This window comes from Sander vitreus, chromosome 3 (assembly GCF_031162955.1).
Source record: "Sander vitreus isolate 19-12246 chromosome 3, sanVit1, whole genome shotgun sequence".
Lineage (NCBI taxonomy): Eukaryota > Metazoa > Chordata > Actinopteri > Perciformes > Percidae > Sander > Sander vitreus.
Genome location: NC_135857.1, coordinates 16,431,227 through 16,453,834, shown reverse-complemented (window position 1 = coordinate 16,453,834; position 22,608 = coordinate 16,431,227). Strand labels below are relative to the sequence as shown.

The following is a 22,608-nucleotide window of genomic DNA, read 5'->3' as shown; positions in this document are numbered from 1 at the left end:
CGTATATTATTCCGTTTTGTGATATCCATTGTATCTGATGTTGGGTAACAGTTTAAATGTTTATTACCAACAAGTAAATTGCGCAAATTCATTAGAAAATAAACCCTGCAACATGGGCTTTAAGCTGGCCCTGACTAAAAAAAAGTACTGGCACTAAAAAAAGGGAGTCGACCAGAGCCATACCATGCAGTGAAAACACGGCAAAAGTATCTTTTTTACCCCCCTTTTTTCACCTTGTGTTCACATGACAACCCACCCCCCTGCTCCTCTGTGTCTTTATTCATTTTTCTTCCAGACGTTTCTCTGTGGTGGACCGGTGGAAGCAGGCTGAATAATAGATGAATGGCACGGAGGGACAGGGATAGGTGCACCCTGTTGGGTATTAGCGCTCAGTCACACACACACCTTGGCAGCATTATGCTAAACAATCAAGTGATTTTAGCACCATTTTCCTGAGGCCACGTTGTAAGGCATTTCCTATGTTTGTTAAATGTGGTTAGATTTTGTTTAGAAATCGAATGTTCTTTACCTTAGCCTTTTGTGGCTACTTGACTTGAGCAGTGTAAGATTAATGCTACGTTAGGCAGGTTCTGGTTTTAATAGTAGGGATAATAAATTAGGCTCATGCGTTTTTATTTACCGTTATAAAAGAAAATGTACGTATCTGCATGCATATACAAACACACATGCATGGTTACTTTCCACTCTCAACAGATTGGCAGGCTGCAGTGAAGTCTGGCACTTTTCATGTGTCTGTCTTTGTGTGTGTTGGTGTAATGGGCAGAGTGTCCAGGCAGATGGCAGATTAGATGATGGCAGACTTGTCCAAACTGGGTTCCCTCTCTGTTTTCTTTCTCCTCTATTTCTGCGCTGTGGTTCTGTCTTTGTCCCTATACCTCATGTTAGTCTGAGCACTCACATCCTGTCATTGAGAAGTGTTAAATAGTCGATGGTGCCTGGAACTCTCTGATGTCTCTAGGTCGGCTTTTGTTTCCTGCCGAGACTTGAGGAGCTAGCTGTGAAATTGAAGCGCAACGCTCATTTTCTCCTTCACTGACACTCGTGGCTGTCTGTCAATGTGGGTTTTGATGCTTTGATAGTAATGGCCTCAAGGCATTGTATACACAGTGGTACCAAAACTGTTGTATTGGGTGTATAGAATAACAAAGCTTCACTTCTTCTTTTCTTTGTTGTCCAGTGGAAAGATGAAAATCCTTTTGTGTGTGATAGTTAGTTTGATTATATTGTGTTATATTTGATGCTTTTCTTTGTCTTATATGATAGTAAATTAAATCATTGGATATGTTATCGCAAGTAAATTGAGGACATCACCTTAGGCTCTCGGTCTGGGAGCATTTTACACTATTTTCTGACATTTTGTAGACCAAGCGATTGGTCAATTAATTGATAAAATAAACAGCAGGTTAATTGATAAGGACAATAATCATTAGTTGCAGCCCCAGATTTATTTTTAGTTTGTATGTAGCGCCAGAGAAAAAATGCCACTGCATTGTTTTGTTTCTTGGCAGTAAGAAACTGCCTGTATGTGCCACAGAGTCCGTTATGTAAAAGCTAGTGGCCAGCTCGTATTAGCCTGCAGGTGGAATCAGGCTTCTGTCTGCCAAGTCTGCCACAAGTTAACTTCCACTGCTGCTTCCAGTACCGGGTGTGTGGCTGTAAGATGCCTAAGCCTTTCTTGTCTGCAGGAGATTAGCTTGTGTGAGAAGGATTAGGACTAGGATGTGTGTTTATGTGTGTGTGTAGTATGCATGTGTTTGTGTGTTCTACAGTAGGTTGGCGGTGTCTGGCAGTCAGTGTTAGCCTGTGAGGGGTGTGTATATAATTCCCTGTTCTTTCTTACTATACCCAAAGACCTCAACATGCCACCCCAGCTGGCCCCCCTCCCACAGGCCTGAACGATTATGCTGAGCCCACAACTTTGATTGGCTTTCTTCACGTTTTCCTGATATCTTTTTTTTCTTCTTTCTGCCACCTCTTTTCTCCACAGAATGAAGAATTGGATAAGAAGTACGCCGGCCTTTTGGAAAAGAAATGGACCTCAGTCATCAGATTACAAAAGAAGGTTTGTGGAGGGTTTTCTCTTCAAAGAATGTTTGTGAGGATCGTATTCCTTTTGAATGGCCTTACTACTAAATCTACTGTTAACACCGAAAGAAAGAAAAGAAAGAAATATTTATATTACTTATACTATATAAAAATCACAGACTCCGTCTAATTTAACCCTTGTTTTATATATTCCCTCCCTTGTATAAATATACTATATATATATATATATATATATATATATATATATATATATATATATATATATATATATATATATATATATATATATATATATATATAAAAAAGGGTACTAAACAACAGTCGGTGACATTAAAGAACGGCTTGTTTATTGCTAAGGCCATATGGTCAAAATTAAATGATTTAATAATGATGTATAACAATAACTTATTTCACTAGTAAATTGCTGTTGAACGACAAAAACAACCACCAGATGGGAAAAGGACATTTACAATAACTTCAAATGCACCACGAGGCTGTAGTTTACCAGTTTCATTGAACGCACCGTCTGTGTTGTTTTTCCGATGACAGCTGCAGATTGTTACATACCGGTGTTGAATCCTCTACAGTAAAACACAGTCAAACTTTACACCGTTTAGCGTTAGCCGTCAGCATTTTAACCGTGTTTAATCCAGCTACTAGCTAGCGGTAGGCTAACGTTAGCTGCTGTCGAGTATAGTGTTAACTAGCGTCACGTGCAGCGGTGTTTGTGTTGCCTGTATTGTCTTCAGAGCATCCGAGAGAAGCGCAGACATATCAGTGGCACCAGATTTTCGTCTGTATGCAAACGTCAATATGGAATGGATTAATCTGCGTTAATTTTTTTTAACGCGTTATTTTTTTCTCCGATTAATTAATCGAAATTAACGCGTTATTTTGACAGTCCTATATGACAGACACACACATATATATATATATATATATATATATATATATATATATATATATATATATATATATATATATATATATATATATATATATATATATACACACACACACACACACATACACTGTGCATATTTCTATAAACTGAACTTTCTGCGTATACACTGTTAAATGGTACCTGTACACTTCTTGCAGGTGATGGAGCTTGAATCCAAATTGAACGAAGCAAAGGAAGAGATCACCCTGGGTGGGCCCGTAAGTCAGAAACGCGATCCCAAAGAATGGATCCCTCGCCCACCAGAAAGGTACGCGCTAAGTGGCCACCGCAGTCCAGTCACCCGCGTGATCTTCCACCCAGTCTTCAGTGTTATGGTGTCTGCTTCTGAGGATGCAACAATAAAGGTCAGTGCTGCCGGATGATGGGAGTTATGGTCTGACAATGGATTTGTTGCAGAGCTTTCCTTCAAATGGGGCTGTGGAACTAATATCTGTAATCTTTTTTTAATTTTTTTTATTATTATTTGAAATGGCGTTTCAACAGTTTTTCAGGGTTTTCAAACCATATCCTGCAGAGAGCTGAGAATCTGCAGGTTTTCCAAATAAAAGCTGCATCAGGTGATTTCACTGATTAGTTTATCGTCTTTGGAGCTGAATGAGCTGAAGGTGTGCAAATTAATGAAACCGCTAATGAAGTCTCCATAACCATGTACTTTACAGCTCTTAGTGCACATCAAGGTTTCTAAGGCCACAGTAGGTTATAGAAACAGGGGTTATACCCTCACAATTCTTATGATGACCTTGAAACATTTCAGATTTCCAGGGATGAAATGCAGCTGCCAAGCTTAACTGACATCTTGGGTTTTTGGGACATTATTCACTTTGGACATGTAATTGCTCAAGTGAAGCATCATAATAAACAGATTTATTTCCTCCGCCAAGGAGGTTACATTTTTGGCTTTGTTAGTCTGACTGTCAGCAGGATTTACAAAAAACATACTGGCCCGATATTCATAAAACTTGGTGGAAGGGTGTTGCACGGGTCAAGGTATAACCCATTCAATTTTGGAACGGATCAGAGTCACGGGTCAGATACACAGATTATTTTTCACTAACTTTGCTTGATAGGGCATTTGTCCTGCATTTATGTGGTGTCGGAATAATCAGAAAAACGAGTTCCCAATTTGGAAGATTCACACTGCATTAACATTGTGAGATGCCTTGGCGGAGGTCTGCACTATCGGAGCGCCCTTCTAGTTTTTTTAATCCTTTTGGGGGTTTTTTCAGGCTCATTTGTAGTGAAGCAAAATAGTGTCGGAATGTTGTCTGACATTGATGATGATAAGACAACAGTATTGATGTCAGACTGAGGTCACAGATTCACTCATGTGTCGCAGAGCTGAGTTAAGGTTATTCATTAAGCCAAATCTTACATGGTGACAATATAGATGTTGATGGTAAGTCTCTGTAAAACATCTGGTAGACTGGTTTGAGTACCCTGGTGATGGCACTACTCTGTTGAGCTGTTTGTTCTGTATATTTTATTCATGAGACAATGAGACACACATGTTCATCTCCTCAGCTACACCCACACAGCATGTATTCCTCTCTCCGTTTTGGCATCTTCCTCCTTTTTTTCAATCCCACCCCTCCCTCCCACTACAACCCCGCCTCCCAGCATCTTGACTCATTTATCTTTCACTTAAAGCATCAGCTGCCCCACCATCACTACCTGCTGTCAGAGCCATCCATCCCACAGGAGGAGTCAGGCCTTGGCCCAAATTTAAAATTCCGCCCCGCTTTCTTGCACCTCTTTTCCTGGCTGCCTCGTCTCTTAGGGCCCTGGCTTGACTCTCCCTGTGTCCTACTTTTCTCCTCTTGAACAGCTGTTACATTTTTAACTGAGGAGTAGACCTTGTGCTCTTTACACTCTGTCACTGACTGAGAGGCTCATCAGCTTTTCACCTCATGCCAGTGAGGCTGCCTAGCCTGATAATAAGACTGAACTGCCATTTTGTTTCATTTCATTCATTCAGCTTGACAGTGCTCATGTTGGCCGGTTTATTGTCCTAGAGCAGTGAACTTAAAGCAGTAGTTAGACATTGAGAAATACACTTTTTGGCTTTGTTGTCATAAGTTCAATTAGACGATTGAGCCAGCAAGGGCTTAGCTTAGAATAAAGACTGGAAACCAGGGGAAATGGCTAACCTGGCTCTTTCCTAAGGTCCACCTACCACCATCTCCAAAACTCACTAATTAAGGGGTTATGTGACTATTTCTTGGCCGGAATCGGTTGCCAGGCAACCAGCAGAGACTCCAGGAAGTTACTGGCTCAGGCCAAGAAAGAGTTTGAGTTGTTATTTCTTACTTACAACAACCTGTACAGATGCATAATTCTCATGCCAGCATTTTTGTGGCTACTTGATGTAGCTCATGAATGCATGTAGCTATCTAGCTAGCAAGCTATGCAGAGAGAGACCGTTGACTTTCTTAATGCCTGAAAATATCTGAGATGCGGGCGGCGAGTCAGAGCTAGAGGTTGCCTGCCTTTACCCTTATTCATGAAGGGTGTTAGGTGTCACATGTTTTGTTTTCTATAGTCAAACCATTTTCCCTTTCACCATTTCTTTTCTTATTCCTCTGCTGGCATTGTACCTTACTGCTTTAGTTTAGTGATTCTCTGGTCCTCATCCTCCCCTTCTTTTATCTCATCCTCTCTCCTCTGCTAACGTGGCAGATCTTTGCATGGCAAGATGTTACCTTGAGTTCAACTCTAACCTTTCACAAGTCGCAAACACACACTGCTAGACACCAAGTCGCAAGTCCCGGGCGTAACACTGTGCTCACTTAGACATTTCAACAAGAGGCTAGGTTAATTTAAATGAGGGCAAAGAGCTTGGGTGTCAGCTTACTTATTGCTTACCTCATAAATGGCATATCAAATAAAGTATTTGTATTATTGTTGGGATTTGAATGACAAAGAGCCAGGGCATTTTCCCTGAAAGAAATTACTATTAATTATCATGAAAAAGGGCAAGTTTTTGGCTTTAGTAATGTCCCGGAGGAGTGTCCGTTGGAACCTGTTTTGACACAGCATTGAGTTACAGGTAGTTAATGGATTATGCATGCTTTAGATGCTGCTGAATACTGTTTTGTGTGTAAACCTGGTGTACCTCCAAACATATTAACTGCATTGATCTTCTCCAGGATAACCCCCCCTCTGCACTTTGTACCTCGCAGCCATCTGCACTGTCTGTGGGGGAGGAGAGGGGGGGGGGGTCTCCTGTCACCGTCTGCCCAAAATCCCCTACCCCAAGAGAGGAACCAAAGAGGGTTTATCCCTCAGTGACAAACCGTCTGTCTGCATCGAAATCTAGAAATGTAACCTCTTTCTCCGGCTAGAAAATTAGGCTTTCTATTGTACACTCTCTATACTCTATATTCTGTCTGTACTCCAACTGGCAGTGTCATACCCCGCACAATAAACTACCTCTCTGTTTTTATCAGACCTAACTGTAACCCTAATCAGCATCCTGGCACATGCATCTCTTCCAATAGCAACAGCTATGCTTCACAGACTGTAATTCAATATACAAAGAGTGTGTGGTGTCTGCAAACTGAGGCCTATCTGAGCTCTTAAGGTGAATGTCATTGCAGTATGGTAATTTTAGGCGTTCTGCCATCAGCATATCTTTTTTTTTTGTGGGATTGTAATATGACTGCTCTGGACAGCTTGGTTCTCTCTCTCAGCTTGTTTTGGGTGCTGGACTGTCCAGCTGAGAAACGAGGTGACATGGGGCCACAGATAATGTGACATTTGGGGGCTTTACTGGGGCTTGGAAAGGGATTCAGTTTTAAATGAAGAGCATACATGTGTTTCTCAGTAATATACAGACTAATAAAATATGTATGTTCTCTTATACATAGGTTTCTCTAAAGCTAATGTTTGAATATGTTCTCTTCTCCAGGTGTGGGACTACGAGACAGGAGACTTTGAACGCACACTGAAGGGCCACACAGATTCGGTGCAGGACATCTCTTTTGACCAAACCGGAAAACTGCTAGCATCCTGCTCTGCAGACATGACTATCAAGCTGTGGGATTTCCAAGGCTTTGAGTGCATCAGGACCATGCATGGTAATAAGATAAAACTTGGTTAAACGCTTGGTATGACCACTTTTTCGATGAGCATTGGCAGTAATTTGGAGCGATGCATCACAGCTGCTACCATTTGTGTTGCCGACATGAACAAGCTCTGTTATGGTTTCCACGTCATTGCATCATAAATGTAGCTTGTGACTGTACGCAGGGCTCAGGTGGTGCAGATGCTGTTCGTTATCACATTTGATGCTGCTGATGAGCCTCAATCTGCTCCAGGTCACAGCACCCTATGCTGAGATTCACAACCAGCTCTGACAAACGGACTGTTTTAGCCATCATGTCTACTCCCCACCACATCATACTACTGCAGGCACTTGAATACATAAATAGATATTTAAATTGTAAATAATTGGTTTGAGTTGTTTTAATAAGCCTAGTATCTACATTTTTTTTTTCTTATCTAACAAGCTATGACACCATTGGTCACATCTTCACTGTCTTCTCCTTAAGCATACACCCCCCACCACCACCACTTCCACACTCTAATTGCCAAATAAATGATGGCAGCAGTCTACATGTGCCCTCAGGCCCTGCTGATTTTGAGGATTTTATTTTTCCTTGTTGTAATTGTGAGAAGGCCCCCCACCAACAAGCCAGCAGCAGCCCAAACAATATGAAGCCTTTTGTTCTCCTCTTCATAAGTCTGCTAGAAGTGCCCATTAATGTCTGACTGTGAAGCAGACATGAATGAATATCGGTGAAATAAATAAGCGAACAGACAAGAAGCGCTCTGGCATTCATTCATTTATGCTGGAGTTGTAAATCCTGCATTTTGTACAAGTGAGCAACAGATTTCACTGGCTGCCAATCATTTTTGTTGTAAAGGAGAGTGTATGCTACTGGCACACTTCCTCTAACAGACGAGCTGCGTTCACACTGTGCAGGAAATCTGTGCGCACATCGTCGTCTAAAACCTTCTATTAAACTGAACCCACTGTCTAGTTTTGTTCGATTTCCCCTCCATCTGTCCTTATTTTTACTCACATCTCCATTCACTTTTAATTCATCTACTCAACCTTACCTCCTTCTTTTATTCAATCCTTTTTTTTTACATCCTAAAAAAAAAACATGAGGCCAACTGATGAAGTAGATTAGTGGCAATTTGGACAGCAGTTTAATTATCCTCTTCAGTACCGTTAGCACTTTTCTGTGTTTTACCCATTATTGTCACCAATTATTGGAGCCTGATGCACAGACACACACATACTGTTAAGCTGGCCTTTTAGAGAACACTTACTGTTGTCTTCGACTGTTTAGCAGCTTAAATATGGCCCAGCGTCTATGTAATTAGGCATCTCTTATTCTCTGTGGAACAAAGTAAGCCCCAGCTAATTTAATTGGCTAATTACAACCAAACCTAGCATTGTTTGGTGCTCTTGGTGGCTAAAGGTGTGTAGTTTAAAAAAAAAAAAAAAAAAAGATTCCTCTGTTTATAGTAAAGAAGGAAAACTAGGTGTTGCCATCTGAAATGATTAAATTACATTTTACACAAGCTTCAAATGTTGATTTGTGTTCAGAAAGTTTTATAATGGTTTTTGGCTCTTACTGAGATCTTGTTTTTGTCTTTTCTGTTTTCCAGGACACGACCACAATGTTTCGTCTGTAGCCATCATGCCCAATGGAGATCACATCGTTTCTGCCTCAAGGGACAAAACCATAAAAATGTGGGAGGTGGCAACTGGGTACGCACCCTCCATAGACCACTGTGGTTTTTTTTAAGCATGATATTCTGTTTGGTTGATCAAATTCACTCTGACAACATGATAACTCTTTTACTGTTTTCTGTGCATCAGCTACTGTGTGAAGACCTTCACAGGCCACAGGGAGTGGGTCCGTATGGTGCGGCCCAACCAGGACGGCACACTGATTGCCAGCTGCTCCAACGACCAAACAGTGCGTGTGTGGGTTGTGGCCTCCAAAGACTGCAAGGCTGAACTGCGGGAGCACGAACATGTGGTGGAGTGCATCTCCTGGGCACCAGAGAGCGCCCACCCCACCATCCAAGAGGCCACAGGCTCCGAGGTAAAAGACCGCTCAGACCTCTTTCTGTTTTCCTGAAACATCTGCAGACTTGAGGGCTACACTCAGACAAAGTTACACTACAGAGTTCAATGTAACAATTTCGGACCAATACTCAGGTGGTGTCCAGTGTGATTAATCATGAAAGCACAGCAGAGCATACAGTGGAACAGTAGCACATCATTTTTAGGTGTGCTAACTGGCCGTTCACTGATGAACAATTGGTGGGACAAAGAAACAAGTTTTCCAGACACTGGCCCGCATGACTTATTGGTCAACCGACTTAGCAATAAGACAGTCATTATTGTACAACCGTCAAACACAAAGTGTGGTGATGGAGCTGATGTGCATCCTTGAGTAAAAGCAGACCTAACTGGTAAATGCATGGTCATGTAATGTTTTTTTGACACTATCACATGGTGCAGAATGTGTTCCTTCTCTACATGCGTAGCCATTTCAGTGAGTCTCATAGGTCACTGATCAGACTGACAGCCATGTGAACAGACTGGCTGGAAATGAAGAGTGTGCTTGCATAATCTGTGATAATCTGAATATCAGCATAGCCTAGAGTCAGCCCAGACTCCCTCATCATGCCTTGTGAGCTCAAGGGCGTCCAATTGTAGCCGTGTCAGATTAAAACAATATTTGCTTGTAGCAGTTGTCCCAGTCTAACCTGTGTGCAGTGGGAAACACTGTTCTGCTTGTACAGAAGCTAATTTTTTTAGTGTTTTGATTCTTAACTCAAGTGAAACATGCACACAAAATACCCCCAGGTATTTTATTTGGGATGTTCTACGTCTGTGTATGTTCTGGTACAGTAATTGCCTGATTTCTGTTTTCCTTCTTCTTCTTTTTGAAACTTCAACTTTATTAATGCCACAGTAACATTACCAGACATTACTACATCCTTAAACATTTTAACAGACCGAAGCCGTGAAACGCATCTTCACTGATTCTCCAGGTATTGTTTAGATGCACCTGCCAGCCTGTTTGAACACAATCTCCACCGATGCAGTTAAAACTATCAGGCATGTAATGACTGTTAGTTCCAGTATGCCTGGCACAGCTTTCAAACATTTTTGTGTGAACAGTACTTGGTGGTAAATGTTGCAGTTAATGAATTTATTCAAGCTAATCTCCCTTTCCCCATGTTGACAGAGTGGATTTTAAGTGCGCTTTTCTTTTTTTTTCTTTTATCTAGTAAAACAGGAATTGATGAGATTATTCAAAATAATTCGTAGTATTTGATTCTACTTAGTATTAGTTTTGCACCATTATTTGTATTACATTTTTCCCCTTTGTTCTTAACCAGACCAAGAAGAGTGGTAAGCCAGGCCCCTTCCTGCTGTCTGGCTCCAGAGACAAAACCATCAAGATGTGGGATGTTAGCATTGGCATGTGCCTTATGACACTGGTGAGGACCATCTTAGACTAAACAGTTTTGTATTTTTTATTTGTATGTATATTTTAATATTTGGGTGACATTTTTAGAATGAGAACATTTTGCATTATGAGTGCGATGAATTGGTGTCTAGCAGTGTGTGTTTGTCTCACAGGTTGGCCATGACAACTGGGTGCGTGGTATCCTTTTCCACCCTGGAGGCAAGTTTATTGTGACCTGTGCAGATGATAAGACTTTAAGGATCTGGGATTACAAGAACAAGCGCTGCATGAAAACCCTGTGTGCCCACGAACACTTTGTTACCTCTCTGGGTAAGCTAAAAAAAAATAGCTTCACGTTTGTTATTGTTTGACCAGTTAGTCTCCTAAAAGTGCAGCAGGAACCTCTTTATTCCACGTTCACTGGACAGTGGAGCTGGTTTCACAAATATCTGCTTTAACCAAAGGTTGAGTAAATGTAAAGAAGCCCAGTGTCTCCACCGGCATGTGTTGAGCATCCTAAGGGTTGCTGGCAGCTGGGCTTTAAGCGGTAGACAAGCGCTGTAGGATTTTCCCACCTCCCCCTCCTCGTATATGCATCTTTTCAGCAGATCAATGCTCGGTAACTCTCTTGAGGAGCTCTTCAGCCAACTTTTCCTTGGCAAGCCGTTTGAAACCCAGTCCTCTTAAATCCTACTTCAACCAAAGAGGATATCGCTGTGAGCTATTGATGTTAAGAATTCTGGAGTGGTGTGGCAAAGACAAAGCACCTTTGTTTGAAATCATTGGGGAAAAATGTTATTTCCCCCATTTTCTAAAAAGCATTGTCCTGTCTGTACGCACAACACAATACTAAGTGCTTTTCTCCAAAGGTGTTGGCATCATGCTTTTCAAATATAGAGCCTGATAATCAGACTGAATTGCTATTTCACTTTATTATTCATTAACCAATCACTTTCAAGGGCTCAAACCAGGAATGCTGCAATATTATTATCGTCTTGGCCAGCCAGACGTCCCCAATAAATTGACTCGCACCTGTGTAGCTGCAGCGATCTCATCCACGCAATTTTTGTAGTTATTTTTAATGACTGCAGCTTTTTCTCCGGCTCTAGCACTGGAAGACGATATCCCCATTCTTAATCACGCCTACAAAGCTCTGACTGATCAATTATTCTCAAACTGACTGCAGCTGTCAATGACTACTATTTTAAATTGCTGAAATAAATCTGAGTTGTAGGCAGGTAGAACCAGGATACTTTTCAGATAATAATGCTGTTTTACACACACACACACACACACACACACACACACTTACACACACACTTTAGATTATATTTGGGCTTTTCTGCCTTCATTTGATAGGACAGCTAGGTGAGAAAGGAGAGAGAGAGGGGGAGAAGACATGCAGGAAATCGTCACAGGTCGGACTTGAACCCTGGACCTCTGCGTCGAAACCACCGAGCCAACCCGGCCACCTGCCCATATACATTTTGACCCGTTTGAAGAATGGCGGGCCGTAAATTCGGTTTGTTCCAAATCTGCAGACCGATCACAAGGAACAACACATGTATATGTCTACTCTTGTTTTTTATTGATTTCTTTTTTTTTATTACAATTACAACTTTTAACAAAAGCAAAGCCACACAACACGGTGGCTTTGTGCCAACATCCTGCACAAACCCACAATTATTAAATAGCCAAGCTACCATCAATAGCTACCACAATTTTGTTTATTCACTCGACCTAGATTTTTTTTTTTTAAATAGCAGCCCGCAAAACTACGCCGTACACTATGCACAATTTAAAAAGTGAGGCGTTCCTCCGTTTGGTTGCCTATGAAAGGATTCAGCAAGTGTCAAGTTGAAGATGATATCATGGCAGTTTCACGCTGCGTCGCTATGGCGATCGCGCCTACACTGAGGGGGTACTATCCGCAGTGGAAAACAACGAGAGAAAAGTACTGGTAGCAAAAAAGTGAGTCGAGCAGAGCCGTGCAATACAGTGTCGACAGACTGAGACTGTTGGTGCCAAACTGGAACTTGTCCATGGGTTAGCCCCACTGTTAGTCACTCAGATATCACTGGTTTTGAATCTGAATCTAGGCCGCTTGTATTCATTGAAATAGGTTTTCCTCTCTTTTGTTTTGTTCTGATGATCTTTTTGTTTTCTTCCACAGATTTCCACAAGGCTGCTCCCTACGTGGTTACTGGGAGTGTAGATCAGACAGTAAAAGTGTGGGAGTGCCGCTGAATTGGACCTTGGAGGATTGGACCACCACCAGCCCCAATTACCCAGGCGCTCCTCTGGATCCCATCTCCCCTCCTGCCATTCCACCTCCCCTTTCATCCCACCTTCCCGTCTCACTTAACCTAAACCTCATCTACACACCGTCTCCTCCGGCTGCACTTACCACCATGGTTATTTACCCATTGCTCTCTCTGGTCCAATAACTATTGTCCTTCTATGTAAATTATTCCTGGATGTAGATCGAGCTATTAAATGTTACACAAAAAAAGTATTCTTGCATGGTAATCCAAAATTGTATACTGTAAATTTACGTAACATCTAGAAGTACCATAGGTTTACCACGGGGCTGGCCGTCTGTCACGCAGCCTTACCGACCAACCGAAGGCAGATGTTTTTGACTGGGTGTAAAATGTAGGGCACTAAAAACCGATAATTTAAGAAATGACAGTGTCTTTATGTGTAAGATTTATTTTTGTCTATTTTTTTATTTAGGATTTTTTTTTTGCTGTTTTTCTCCTTCACTGTCGTAGTCTGTTGGTGCCTAGCTTGGTGAAACTTTCAGAGATAACGCTGGAAAAGCATATATGATGCGCTAAGATACGATTGTCTGTGGGGCTTTGTTATTGAAATAATCTGTAGCTTTATAACATCACTTCTCAAGTGTGCATACCATTTCTCTTTATGTGAAACTAGGTAATATTTTAATGGCTGTATATACGAATGTTTCAAACTGTTGTCCTTGGACCTTGGGGGCTTAAAAACAGCTTTGTACTCTTGTCATGGTGGCACATGAACCACTGCTAGGCTTTAGATGAATTATCCAATTTAATGAATCTGCAGCAAAGAATAACAATTGGCTTTGTGAATAACTGCACTGAGTTCTTCACGAGAAGCCCAACGTAGAGAGCAAGATTGTTTGGCTTCTGCTGTCAGTGAGCGCCCTGGGTCACAGTATCACCTATCAGCAGGGTTCAGGGATTACACCTGATTAATCTCTAGCACTCGATAAAGACCTTGGGTGTATCTCCCTTTAGGAGATGATTTCCTGTGACCTTGCATGCAAGACTTTTGTTGAACTGAAGCCTCTGTCCACTTCTAGTCCCCTGACCAGTCAGTCTTGGCAGGGTTGGTGTACCATAGGAATTATGTAAAATCAAAAGATGCTCAGTTGTCCCATGGCGCCTCTTAAGGCTACAAACAGAAGCCTTGTGTAAAATAAACCCACTAAAGAGTAACCATAAAGGCATGATGATGAGGAGTCAAAGTGAGCCCCCTGGGTTTGTTATCTGGGATGTGCAAAGATCTCTAATTTCTAAGGGGTGAAATATATGTTCTGCATAATAAAAATGGTTTTGAGTAAAAAAAAAAAAAAAAAAAGTTTTTTGTGAAAATATGAAATGTAAATTTAGCTTGTTAAGAGATTTGGCAATTTTTTTTATTATCGCACTAAAGGATGAACTGGATGGGAATTTAGAATTAGTGAGGAAATGCTAGCAGCAGACATGCTATGTGATGTGTGGATGCTGTTTTTTTTTCTGTATAGAGGGGTCTGATGCTGAGGTGGCTAGGGTGTTTTTTGTTGTAAAGAGCTCCTCACTGTAAAAAGAGGCAGTGGCAGCTCCTGGATTAGATATGGAGGAGAATGCTAAAAGCCTGAGCAGCGAAGATCTCCCTAGTCAAACCCCACAGACCACCTCACACGTATGCAAACGTCTTCTGAGTGGCTTTCCTCTAATGTTCAGCTTTTGATCTTTGTGGAGCTGTAACTGAAAGAAAAACTGTAAACCAGTCCATGCTGTAGAAACGACCATTCCGCTTCCCTTGGAGGACAAAATAAATGAAACATCTTGCTTCTAACTATAGCTGACAAGGTGATTCATTAATCTTGCACATCCCTGTTTTCACTAAATCTTTGGTCGTTTAACGATGATCAAAGACAACATTAAAATTGAATGATGATAAATGCATAAACCTATAATTTCTGATTAGCCTTTTTCATTCCAATGCAGTTCTTGGCTAATAAAGAGTTCCACTGCTTAACTGATCTTATCTTCGCTTCTTTGCCACATTTTCATATTCCTGTGTGTACTGGATGTGGCGATCTGCTGCTCAAGCTCCTGCTAGTGGCTACTTTGAGCCTAATGTGACCTGTTGATGTAGCACTGCTGCACGTAAACCTGCACCAGAGGCAGAGCTGTTGGAACAATATTATTTTAAAAGCTTAAATGCTGGATCCTATCACAGGCCAATTGGTTTGAATAGTGAGGTGAAAGAAACTGTCCTTGTGTACCTAAAGTTAGTTTGATTAGATACGCTTATTTGCTCTCTTGCTGAGCATTACGAATATCAATACCTCTCTAGTATTGTAAATATGATGCCAGTTAGCATAGCGTAGCATAAATACCGGAAATGGTGAACATGGGTATTCTTTTTAGAAAATTGTGAATTAAAAAAATTCCCTGGAACCTGCTGGAGTCTCATTGGTTGCCTGGCAACTGCTCCATTCCATAAGACCGATTCAGGATCATAGTCATATATACATAGACGCCGCATATATACGTCTATGTATATATGTTTATGGTCAGAATATCCGTATCCGCTTTATGCTAAGCTAAGTGGCTGCTGGCTACAGCTACATATGTATTGTACAATGTGAGTGTTATCAATTTTTCCCTCAAACCTAACTCTCTGCAAGAAAGCAAATAAGCATATTTTTCAAAATATCCAACTATTTCTCTTACATTGCTGTGTTCTTGGTCGGCTGACTTGAGTTCAGACAGCTCTATTCGTTGGTTGTAGAAAGGCTGGTTTTGTTGTGTGTGATGCTATTTGAAGGAGGTTTACCTCTTTTTCTGTAAATGCAATGGGATTGTGGAAGACTAGGATGTCCCAAAGGAGAAACCCTCTATTTCAGGGAATATAACTCATGTCTCCCTTTGGTTTGTGCCCCTTTACAAAGGTCTTATTTTTCTACAAGCTGTTTTCTCTGTCCTAACTTCTGAGGCAAAGACTGGGTGGAGAATCAGCTAATTTTGTAGTTCAAATTGGCATGTCTAATGAAGATGCCAATGTGTTAAATGTTCTAGCTGAAGCCAAAAATGGAGACATTTGTAAGTACAATCTGGTTTAGCTTGAGAAATCAGCCTCCTTTTGTTGTTGATAATGACGCTTGTCTCCTCAGGATCACGCTATGACATGCCAGACCATAAAATGTAAATTAGAAACGTAATTCCCTTCCTTGGTTTTACTCAAGGAAGGTGGTTAATCAAAAGGTCAGGACGATGTGTGTTCTGTTTTTTTGTAAGAAACGGTGGGAAAAGCTACAACACAGCTGTTGTGTTGTAGGCAAGTGATGAAGAAAATCCCCTTTTTGCCATTCGCAGGTCCCAAGCAATCCCTGTTCTGCTCTGGTCTGGTGTGTGAATGGACCGACAGACACGTTTTGACTGTCTGTATGTCGTTTCCTCAGGCTTCAAGTCCACCTGTCCTCTGTAACATGCTTGTTAACCACAACTGAGAGCTTCAGACTGCACAACAAGCTCCTCCAGGAGAGCTCATGATGTTTTCGCCACTAAGGTCTCACTCTTCACTCAGCAAACTGTTAACAATATACCTGGATGTCATTATTGTTTGCAATATAATAAAAGAAGAAAATCTGCATCTGTCTTGTACTGCTTATTTGTTTGGAGCTGTTAGTTATATTGAAGGTAAAGTCTATTATAAACAATAGTATATTGGGACAAAGTTGAGCTACATTTTGAATTTCATACCAGTTAGTTTTAGTTCATTTGAAGTGGGGTTAATAAAAATATGATTAAGGGTTGCCATATCAGATTATTTCATTGTATTTTCCCCAAAACTTAATGGCTCAAAAGATATTTACATTCCGCATTCATGAAAATATAAATGTAAAATGGAAGTACAATCAAAGCTTGGTAATACAATGAAACAAAAAGGAAAAATATAGAAAAAAAGAAGAAAAAAAAGGCAGATTTACTTTAAAAGGTGGAATTGGAATATATGTTAAGTTCCAGTGTCTTTATGTATATCTAATGAGTTCAGCAGAAATTTAGGGTTTTGAAGGGAAATAATTAACATGGGTATGCTTTAGGAAACGTCAACGACAGTTTTAAATATTGTTCATCATGTTGAAAAAACAGTACAATTACATTTGTAAAAGAGATGGGTAAGTGATTTCCCCCCAAAAGTCCAGTTGACAAACTTAAAACTGTTTTTTTCTTCAACTTTATTTGCATATTTTCACAAATATGTGATACAAACTATTTTGACAACTGAAACATGGGAATAGTTTTTGTATGACGTCAACACGCTTCGCCGTAGAGAGATGACGTCGCAGACATCCAGGAAGAGAGTTACAGAAAGTGAACAACGTTTGGGCAACGTGAGTTGTGTGAGCTTTTCCTACACAGTTGTTTAGGTTAATAAAGTCATCGACAGTCGGACAGTAATAATAACAGGCTTCATATTACCACGGACAATACTACAATAAAAGGTAGGCAGGCACAAATACTTGTTACATATTAGCTTAAAATGTTAGCGTAACGTTACTGCTCCAAACTAACGTTAACGTTAGCTCCTCGAATCCGTTAACGTGATTTAGTTTACGTTAGTTTTTAGTTCCCCACATTTAAGTCCAACGAAGTTAGTTTAAGACACAAAATGTAGCTTAAATGTAGCTTGAGTGCAACCATTAACACCGGTACAGGGCTTAAAGTTCTCAGGCATGGTGCAGTTGTACAATACATTGTAACGTTACACATTTCCTCCAGGGCAGCATGTTACAAATGGTTTCTTGCTTTAACCCCTGTCAGTACCAATCGCACACGTTGAGTAGCATAGCATTATATAGATGACTAATAACAGTAAGGTTAGTCAACAATGCCATTTGCAAATAAATAAATGGCGAACTATCACCACATGTTCACCCTGTTAGCGGGTTCAAAGTCAACTTAAGCTCCAAAACAAGGTTCAGTCAGTCCTATCATATATTATATGGTCTTTATATTTAGTTTGTGCCTTGCTGTAAGTTCATCCGGGTTCATGCTCATGTCTCTCTTCCCTCCTCTAAAAGCAGTACTCTGACCATGGCTCTGAATAAGTCCATGCATCCCCGAAACCGTTACAAAGACAAACCGCCAGACTTTGCTTACCTGGCCTCCAAATATCCAAACTTCCAGCAGCACGTGCACACCAGCCTCGCTGGACGACCTGTGTAAGTACCTGACTGTGTGTGTGTGTGTGTGTGTGTGTGTGTGTATGTAGTTTTTCAAAGTACTCTGCTGCAGTGCATCTTATTGTCCATCCCTGATCTCAAATCTCTCACCATTATCATCAGTTAAAAAATAACGAATGGGAGGTGGCTATGGTCACACAGCAGCTCTATTACGCTCTGGGCTTCTTATTGTTGTTATGCACATACACTGTATAGTCCCTGTCCACATAATTTAGGTCTCCCTCATCTTGGATTTTCAATCTGTCAATTTTATTTGTCACATTAATCAGATCAGAAACACTTTATTGACAAGTAAGTTTTTTACACATACAAGGAATTTGTTTTGGTGTTGTAGGTGCATGTCACACATTCTCTAAAAGTGTGTGTGTGAGAGATACTGCTGAGAAGTCCAGGCAGGAGAACAAAAGAATATGTCTGGTGGGATTTGTGGTATTGATGTCAAACTGTGAGCTCATTATTACTGCTGCTGCGGTGGGAAAGAAACTTGAACTACATTCATTTTTAACTAATAAAGCCCTCATAAATGAAAAATGTCGACGAGGTGGATATTTAAACCTGTGACAAAAACCTGGATTGGGTGGATGGTTAAATCACAGAGGTGTTTTTAATTTTGTGAATATTTAACAGTTTGACATCTTTCTTTGCATATTGTCTAATGTGATAGTAGACATTTTGACATTGTTAAAGCAGGTAAAGAACAGGTGTAACTAATTAATAAAGGCTGCATTTAATCCATGTGTGTCAGTGTCAGGGTCCTGCCTTATGGACCTTTTTCACAGCAGACATTTTGACTTGTCATAGTAGGAAAAGCACAGCTGAAATTGATAACCTTAACTAGAGATGGTCTGATACCATTTTTTGCTTCCCGATACCGATTCTGATACCTGAACTTGCGTATCGGCCGATACTGAGTACTGATCCGATACCAGTGTGTCATATATTTTATTATGTTTTAACAACTGTGTACTACTATCCCTGTATGGATGTGATATTATTTCTATCTTTGTCGGTCTGGCTCAGGTTAAAGTCTTTGTGAAACATGAACAAACAATGAATGCCACAGAACTTTCTTTTATTATCCAGTTTGTCAGTTATAACGGAAAAAGAGCAAATAAACTACTTTTAATGTAGATTTTCTTTAGGGCTTTATTATGTGGTATCAGATTGGTGCATAAACTCCAGTACTTCCCGATACCAGCTTTTTAGGCAGTATCGGAGGGGATACCAGTACTGGTATCGGAACATCTCTAACCTTAACGATGGCTCAATTCCATCAAGTGTCCCAGTAAGCTATTTCAGTGAGTCAGCATGAACAATACCAAGGCCTCTCCTAAGTGGAATGCGGCCATCAGTAATGGTTTTGAATACACCTGTGCTTTTCCTACTATGACATTTCAACATGTCTGCCGTGAAAAAGGTCTATTGTGCATGCTCACCGGCTTACTGAGACATTGGGCGTTTCTCAATCTGTGTTCTTCTATTGACTTGTGTTCTTGTGTCCCTGTGAAACGTCATCTCGTGTTGCCAAAGTACTGTCCCAATACACAAGTTCGCATTTCACCAAGAGCAGTTAAGATTCCCGGAAATGTTCTTGACACGCCCATTTTACCGAGGATGCATTGGTTGGTAACTTGTATGAACTTCGCAGCACCCGTATCCCAACATTCATTTCGGCATTCAATGATTGTCAGGTTTCCGGTACATAGACAGACCAAAAACGGGACAATTTTAACAATTTAGCCATCTTATTCATCACTAAATTCACTTCTGAGAACGTTTTAGGCGAGAAATTAACGGTTTAGATTTCGAATATAGGCAGTCCTTCGAAAATCTTTGCCGAATTGACAATTTGCTCCAGCTTGCGCCTGCCGGGGCCGCTAGCTCGTCGCTCGGACAGTCACGCTCGGAGACCCCGCTGTATGCCGGAGGTCTTTTAGACCGGTCCCGTAAATAAGAGGCTTTTATTTCGCCGTTGACTGATCGTTTGTTTAAATATCACAACACAGGTCCATCATAAGATTAACAGGAACCTATGGTTAACTGCCTTAATATCCGTTTCTTTTCGGGAGACTTGTTTAAATTATGCCACATTTAGATTTAGTATTTAGTTCATATTTTTTTGGGTGTATTTGTTTTCTGATTTATTAGAAGTTGAGTTTCAGTCTGTATGATAAATGAACAGTTGTATATAAAGTGGTAACATGCTATGACATGTTACAGTGGGGCAAAAAAGTATTTAGTCAGCCACCAATTGTGCAAGTTCTCCCACTTAAAAAGATGAGAGGCCTGTAATTTTCAACATAGGTACACTTCAACTATGAGAGACAAGATGAGAAAAACAAATCCATAAAATCACATTGTAGGATATTTAATGAATTTATTTGCAAAAATAAGTATTTACCTACAAACAAGCAAGATTTCTGGCTCTCACAGACCTGTAACTTCTTCTTTAAGAGGTTCCTCTGTCCTCCACTCGTTACCTGTATTAATGGCACCTGTTTGAACTTGTTATCGGTATAAAAGACACCTGTCCACAAGCTCAAACAGTCACACTCCAAACTCCACTATGGCCAAGACCAAAGAGCTGTCAAAGGACACCAGAAACTAAATTGTAGACCTGCACCAGGCTGGGAAGACTGAATCTGCAATAGGTAAGCAGCTTGGTGTGAAGAAATCAACTGTGGGAACAATTGGAAGACAAAAAATACAAGACCACTAATAATCTCCCTCGATCTGGGGCTCCACGCAAGATCTCACCCCGTGGGTTCAAAATGATCACAAGAACAGTGAGCAAAAATCCCAGAACCACACAGGGGGACCTAGTGAATGACCTGCAGAGAGCTGGGACCAAAGTAACAAAGGCTACCATCAGTAACACACTACGCCGCCAGGGACTCAAATCCTGCAGTGCCAGACGTGTCCCCCTGCTTAAGCCAGTGCATGCCCAGGCCCGTCTGGAGTTTGATAGAGAGCATTTGGATGATCCAGAAGAGGATTGGGAGAATGTCGTATGGTCAGATGAAACCAAAATAGAACCTTTTGGTAAAAACTCAACTCGTCATGTTTGGAGGGGAAAGAATGCTGAGTTGCATCCAAAGAACACCATACCTACTGTGAAGCATGGGGGTGGAAACATGCTTTGGGGCTGTTTTTCTGCGAAGGGACCAGGACGATTGATCCGTGTAAAGGAAAGAATGAATGGGGCCATGTATCGTGAGATTTTGAGTGAAAACCTCCTTCCATCAGCAAGGGCATTGAAGATGAAACGTGGCTGGGTCTTTCAGCATGACAATGATCCCAAACACACCGCCCGGGCAATGAAGGAGTGGCTTCGTAAGAAGCATTTGAAGGTCCTGGAGTGGCCTAGCCAGTCTCCAGATCTCAACCCCATAGAAAATCTTTGGAGGGAGTTGAAAGTCCATGTTGCCCAGCGACAGCCCCAAAACATCACTGCTCTAGAGGAGATCTGCATGGAGGAATGGGCCAAAATACCAGCAACAGTGTGTGAAAACCTTGTGAAGACTTACAGAAAACGTTGTTGTGACCTCTGTCATTGCCAACAAAGGGTATATAACAAAGTATTGAGATGAACTTTTGTTATTGACCAAATACTTATTTTCCACCATCATTTGCAAATAAATTCATTAAAAATCCTACAATGTGATTTTTCTAGATTTCTTTTTCTCATCTTGTCTCTCATAGTTGAAGTGTACCTATGTTGAAAATTACAGGCCTCTCTCATCTTTTTAAGTGGGAGAACTTGCACAATTGGTGGCTGACTAAATACTTTTTTGGCCCACTGTATGTAGACTAAAGGGGAGACACCAACCTTTATAATTTGAATTGGTAATTTCCATCTGTTGTCCCTGGGCATATACAGTGCACTACAATAATATAGAAATAATAATTCCACATAACACTAATAGGAACACATAGGACACACCAGGGCATATGCCTACTTATTTTTTAATTTAAACTGACTTATACACTAATAATAGTTGGGATTGCGTTCCACTCTTTTGAATAAGTAAGGGGTGTTTGAGCTAAACCATAAACAATAAAAATTAAAGCTCAATAAGTTTTATTTGTCAATATTATTGCAATAGTTGTAGCATTATGAGGTTTTCTTGTCTGGAGATTGTTTTAATACAAAGTGGTTATATTGTTGTGGTTTTTATTTCTAGCTGTTATTTTGGAGCCCTGCAGGTAGCCTCTGTGCTGGGGATGTTGAGCAATAACAGGAAGAACGCATCATCTCAAACTGTTAACAGCGTTTTCTGTGCGTGTGAACTTGCTAGTTCATTCTTCCAAGAACAACCAGCAAGAACGTTCTCCCCAAGAACACAAGTCCGTTCTTTGCATTCTTGAGATTGAGAAACACCCATTGTTAATGTTATTACTTCCACCTGTGCTTTACCTGCTGTTGCAAATTAGTGTCTGCAGTTTATTGCTATAACCAGCGATCACAGTCATCAGTATATCTCCAATAGTCAGAGTTTTATTTGGAGAAGAATGAATTGAGTCACATTTTGTGTTATGTTAAATACCAAATTTAGACAAAAATGAATACCTTGTCA

The 22,608-nt window shown here is 40.7% G+C and overlaps 2 protein-coding genes across 5 annotated transcripts in view; both read left to right on the top strand.

The window, feature by feature from the left end:
* The window catches only part of LOC144515422 (lissencephaly-1 homolog A-like), a 39,952-nt gene extending 25,135 nt beyond the window's left edge, over positions 1-14,817 (top strand). The window contains exons 4-11 of the mRNA XM_078246259.1: positions 2,009-2,083; positions 3,169-3,375; positions 6,939-7,107; positions 8,711-8,813; positions 8,925-9,153; positions 10,463-10,564; positions 10,707-10,863; positions 12,707-14,817. Coding sequence (XP_078102385.1) covers positions 2,009-2,083; positions 3,169-3,375; positions 6,939-7,107; positions 8,711-8,813; positions 8,925-9,153; positions 10,463-10,564; positions 10,707-10,863; positions 12,707-12,780 — 1,116 coding nt within the window. The 3' untranslated portion in view covers positions 12,781-14,817. The remainder of the gene's footprint in view (positions 1-2,008; positions 2,084-3,168; positions 3,376-6,938; positions 7,108-8,710; positions 8,814-8,924; positions 9,154-10,462; positions 10,565-10,706; positions 10,864-12,706) is intronic.
* A 2,306-nt stretch (positions 14,818-17,123) lies between these two features.
* The window catches only part of mettl16 (methyltransferase 16, N6-methyladenosine), a 28,631-nt gene continuing 23,146 nt past the window's right edge, over positions 17,124-22,608 (top strand). The window contains exons 1-2 of one of the 4 annotated variants that reach the window (XM_078246256.1): positions 17,124-17,290; positions 17,873-18,010. In XM_078246256.1, coding sequence (XP_078102382.1) covers positions 17,883-18,010 — 128 coding nt within the window. In that variant the 5' untranslated portion in view covers positions 17,124-17,290; positions 17,873-17,882. Of the gene's footprint in view, positions 17,291-17,869; positions 18,011-22,608 lie in introns of all 4 variants that reach the window. The other 3 variants (XM_078246255.1, XM_078246257.1, XM_078246258.1) reach the window with 3 other exon arrangements.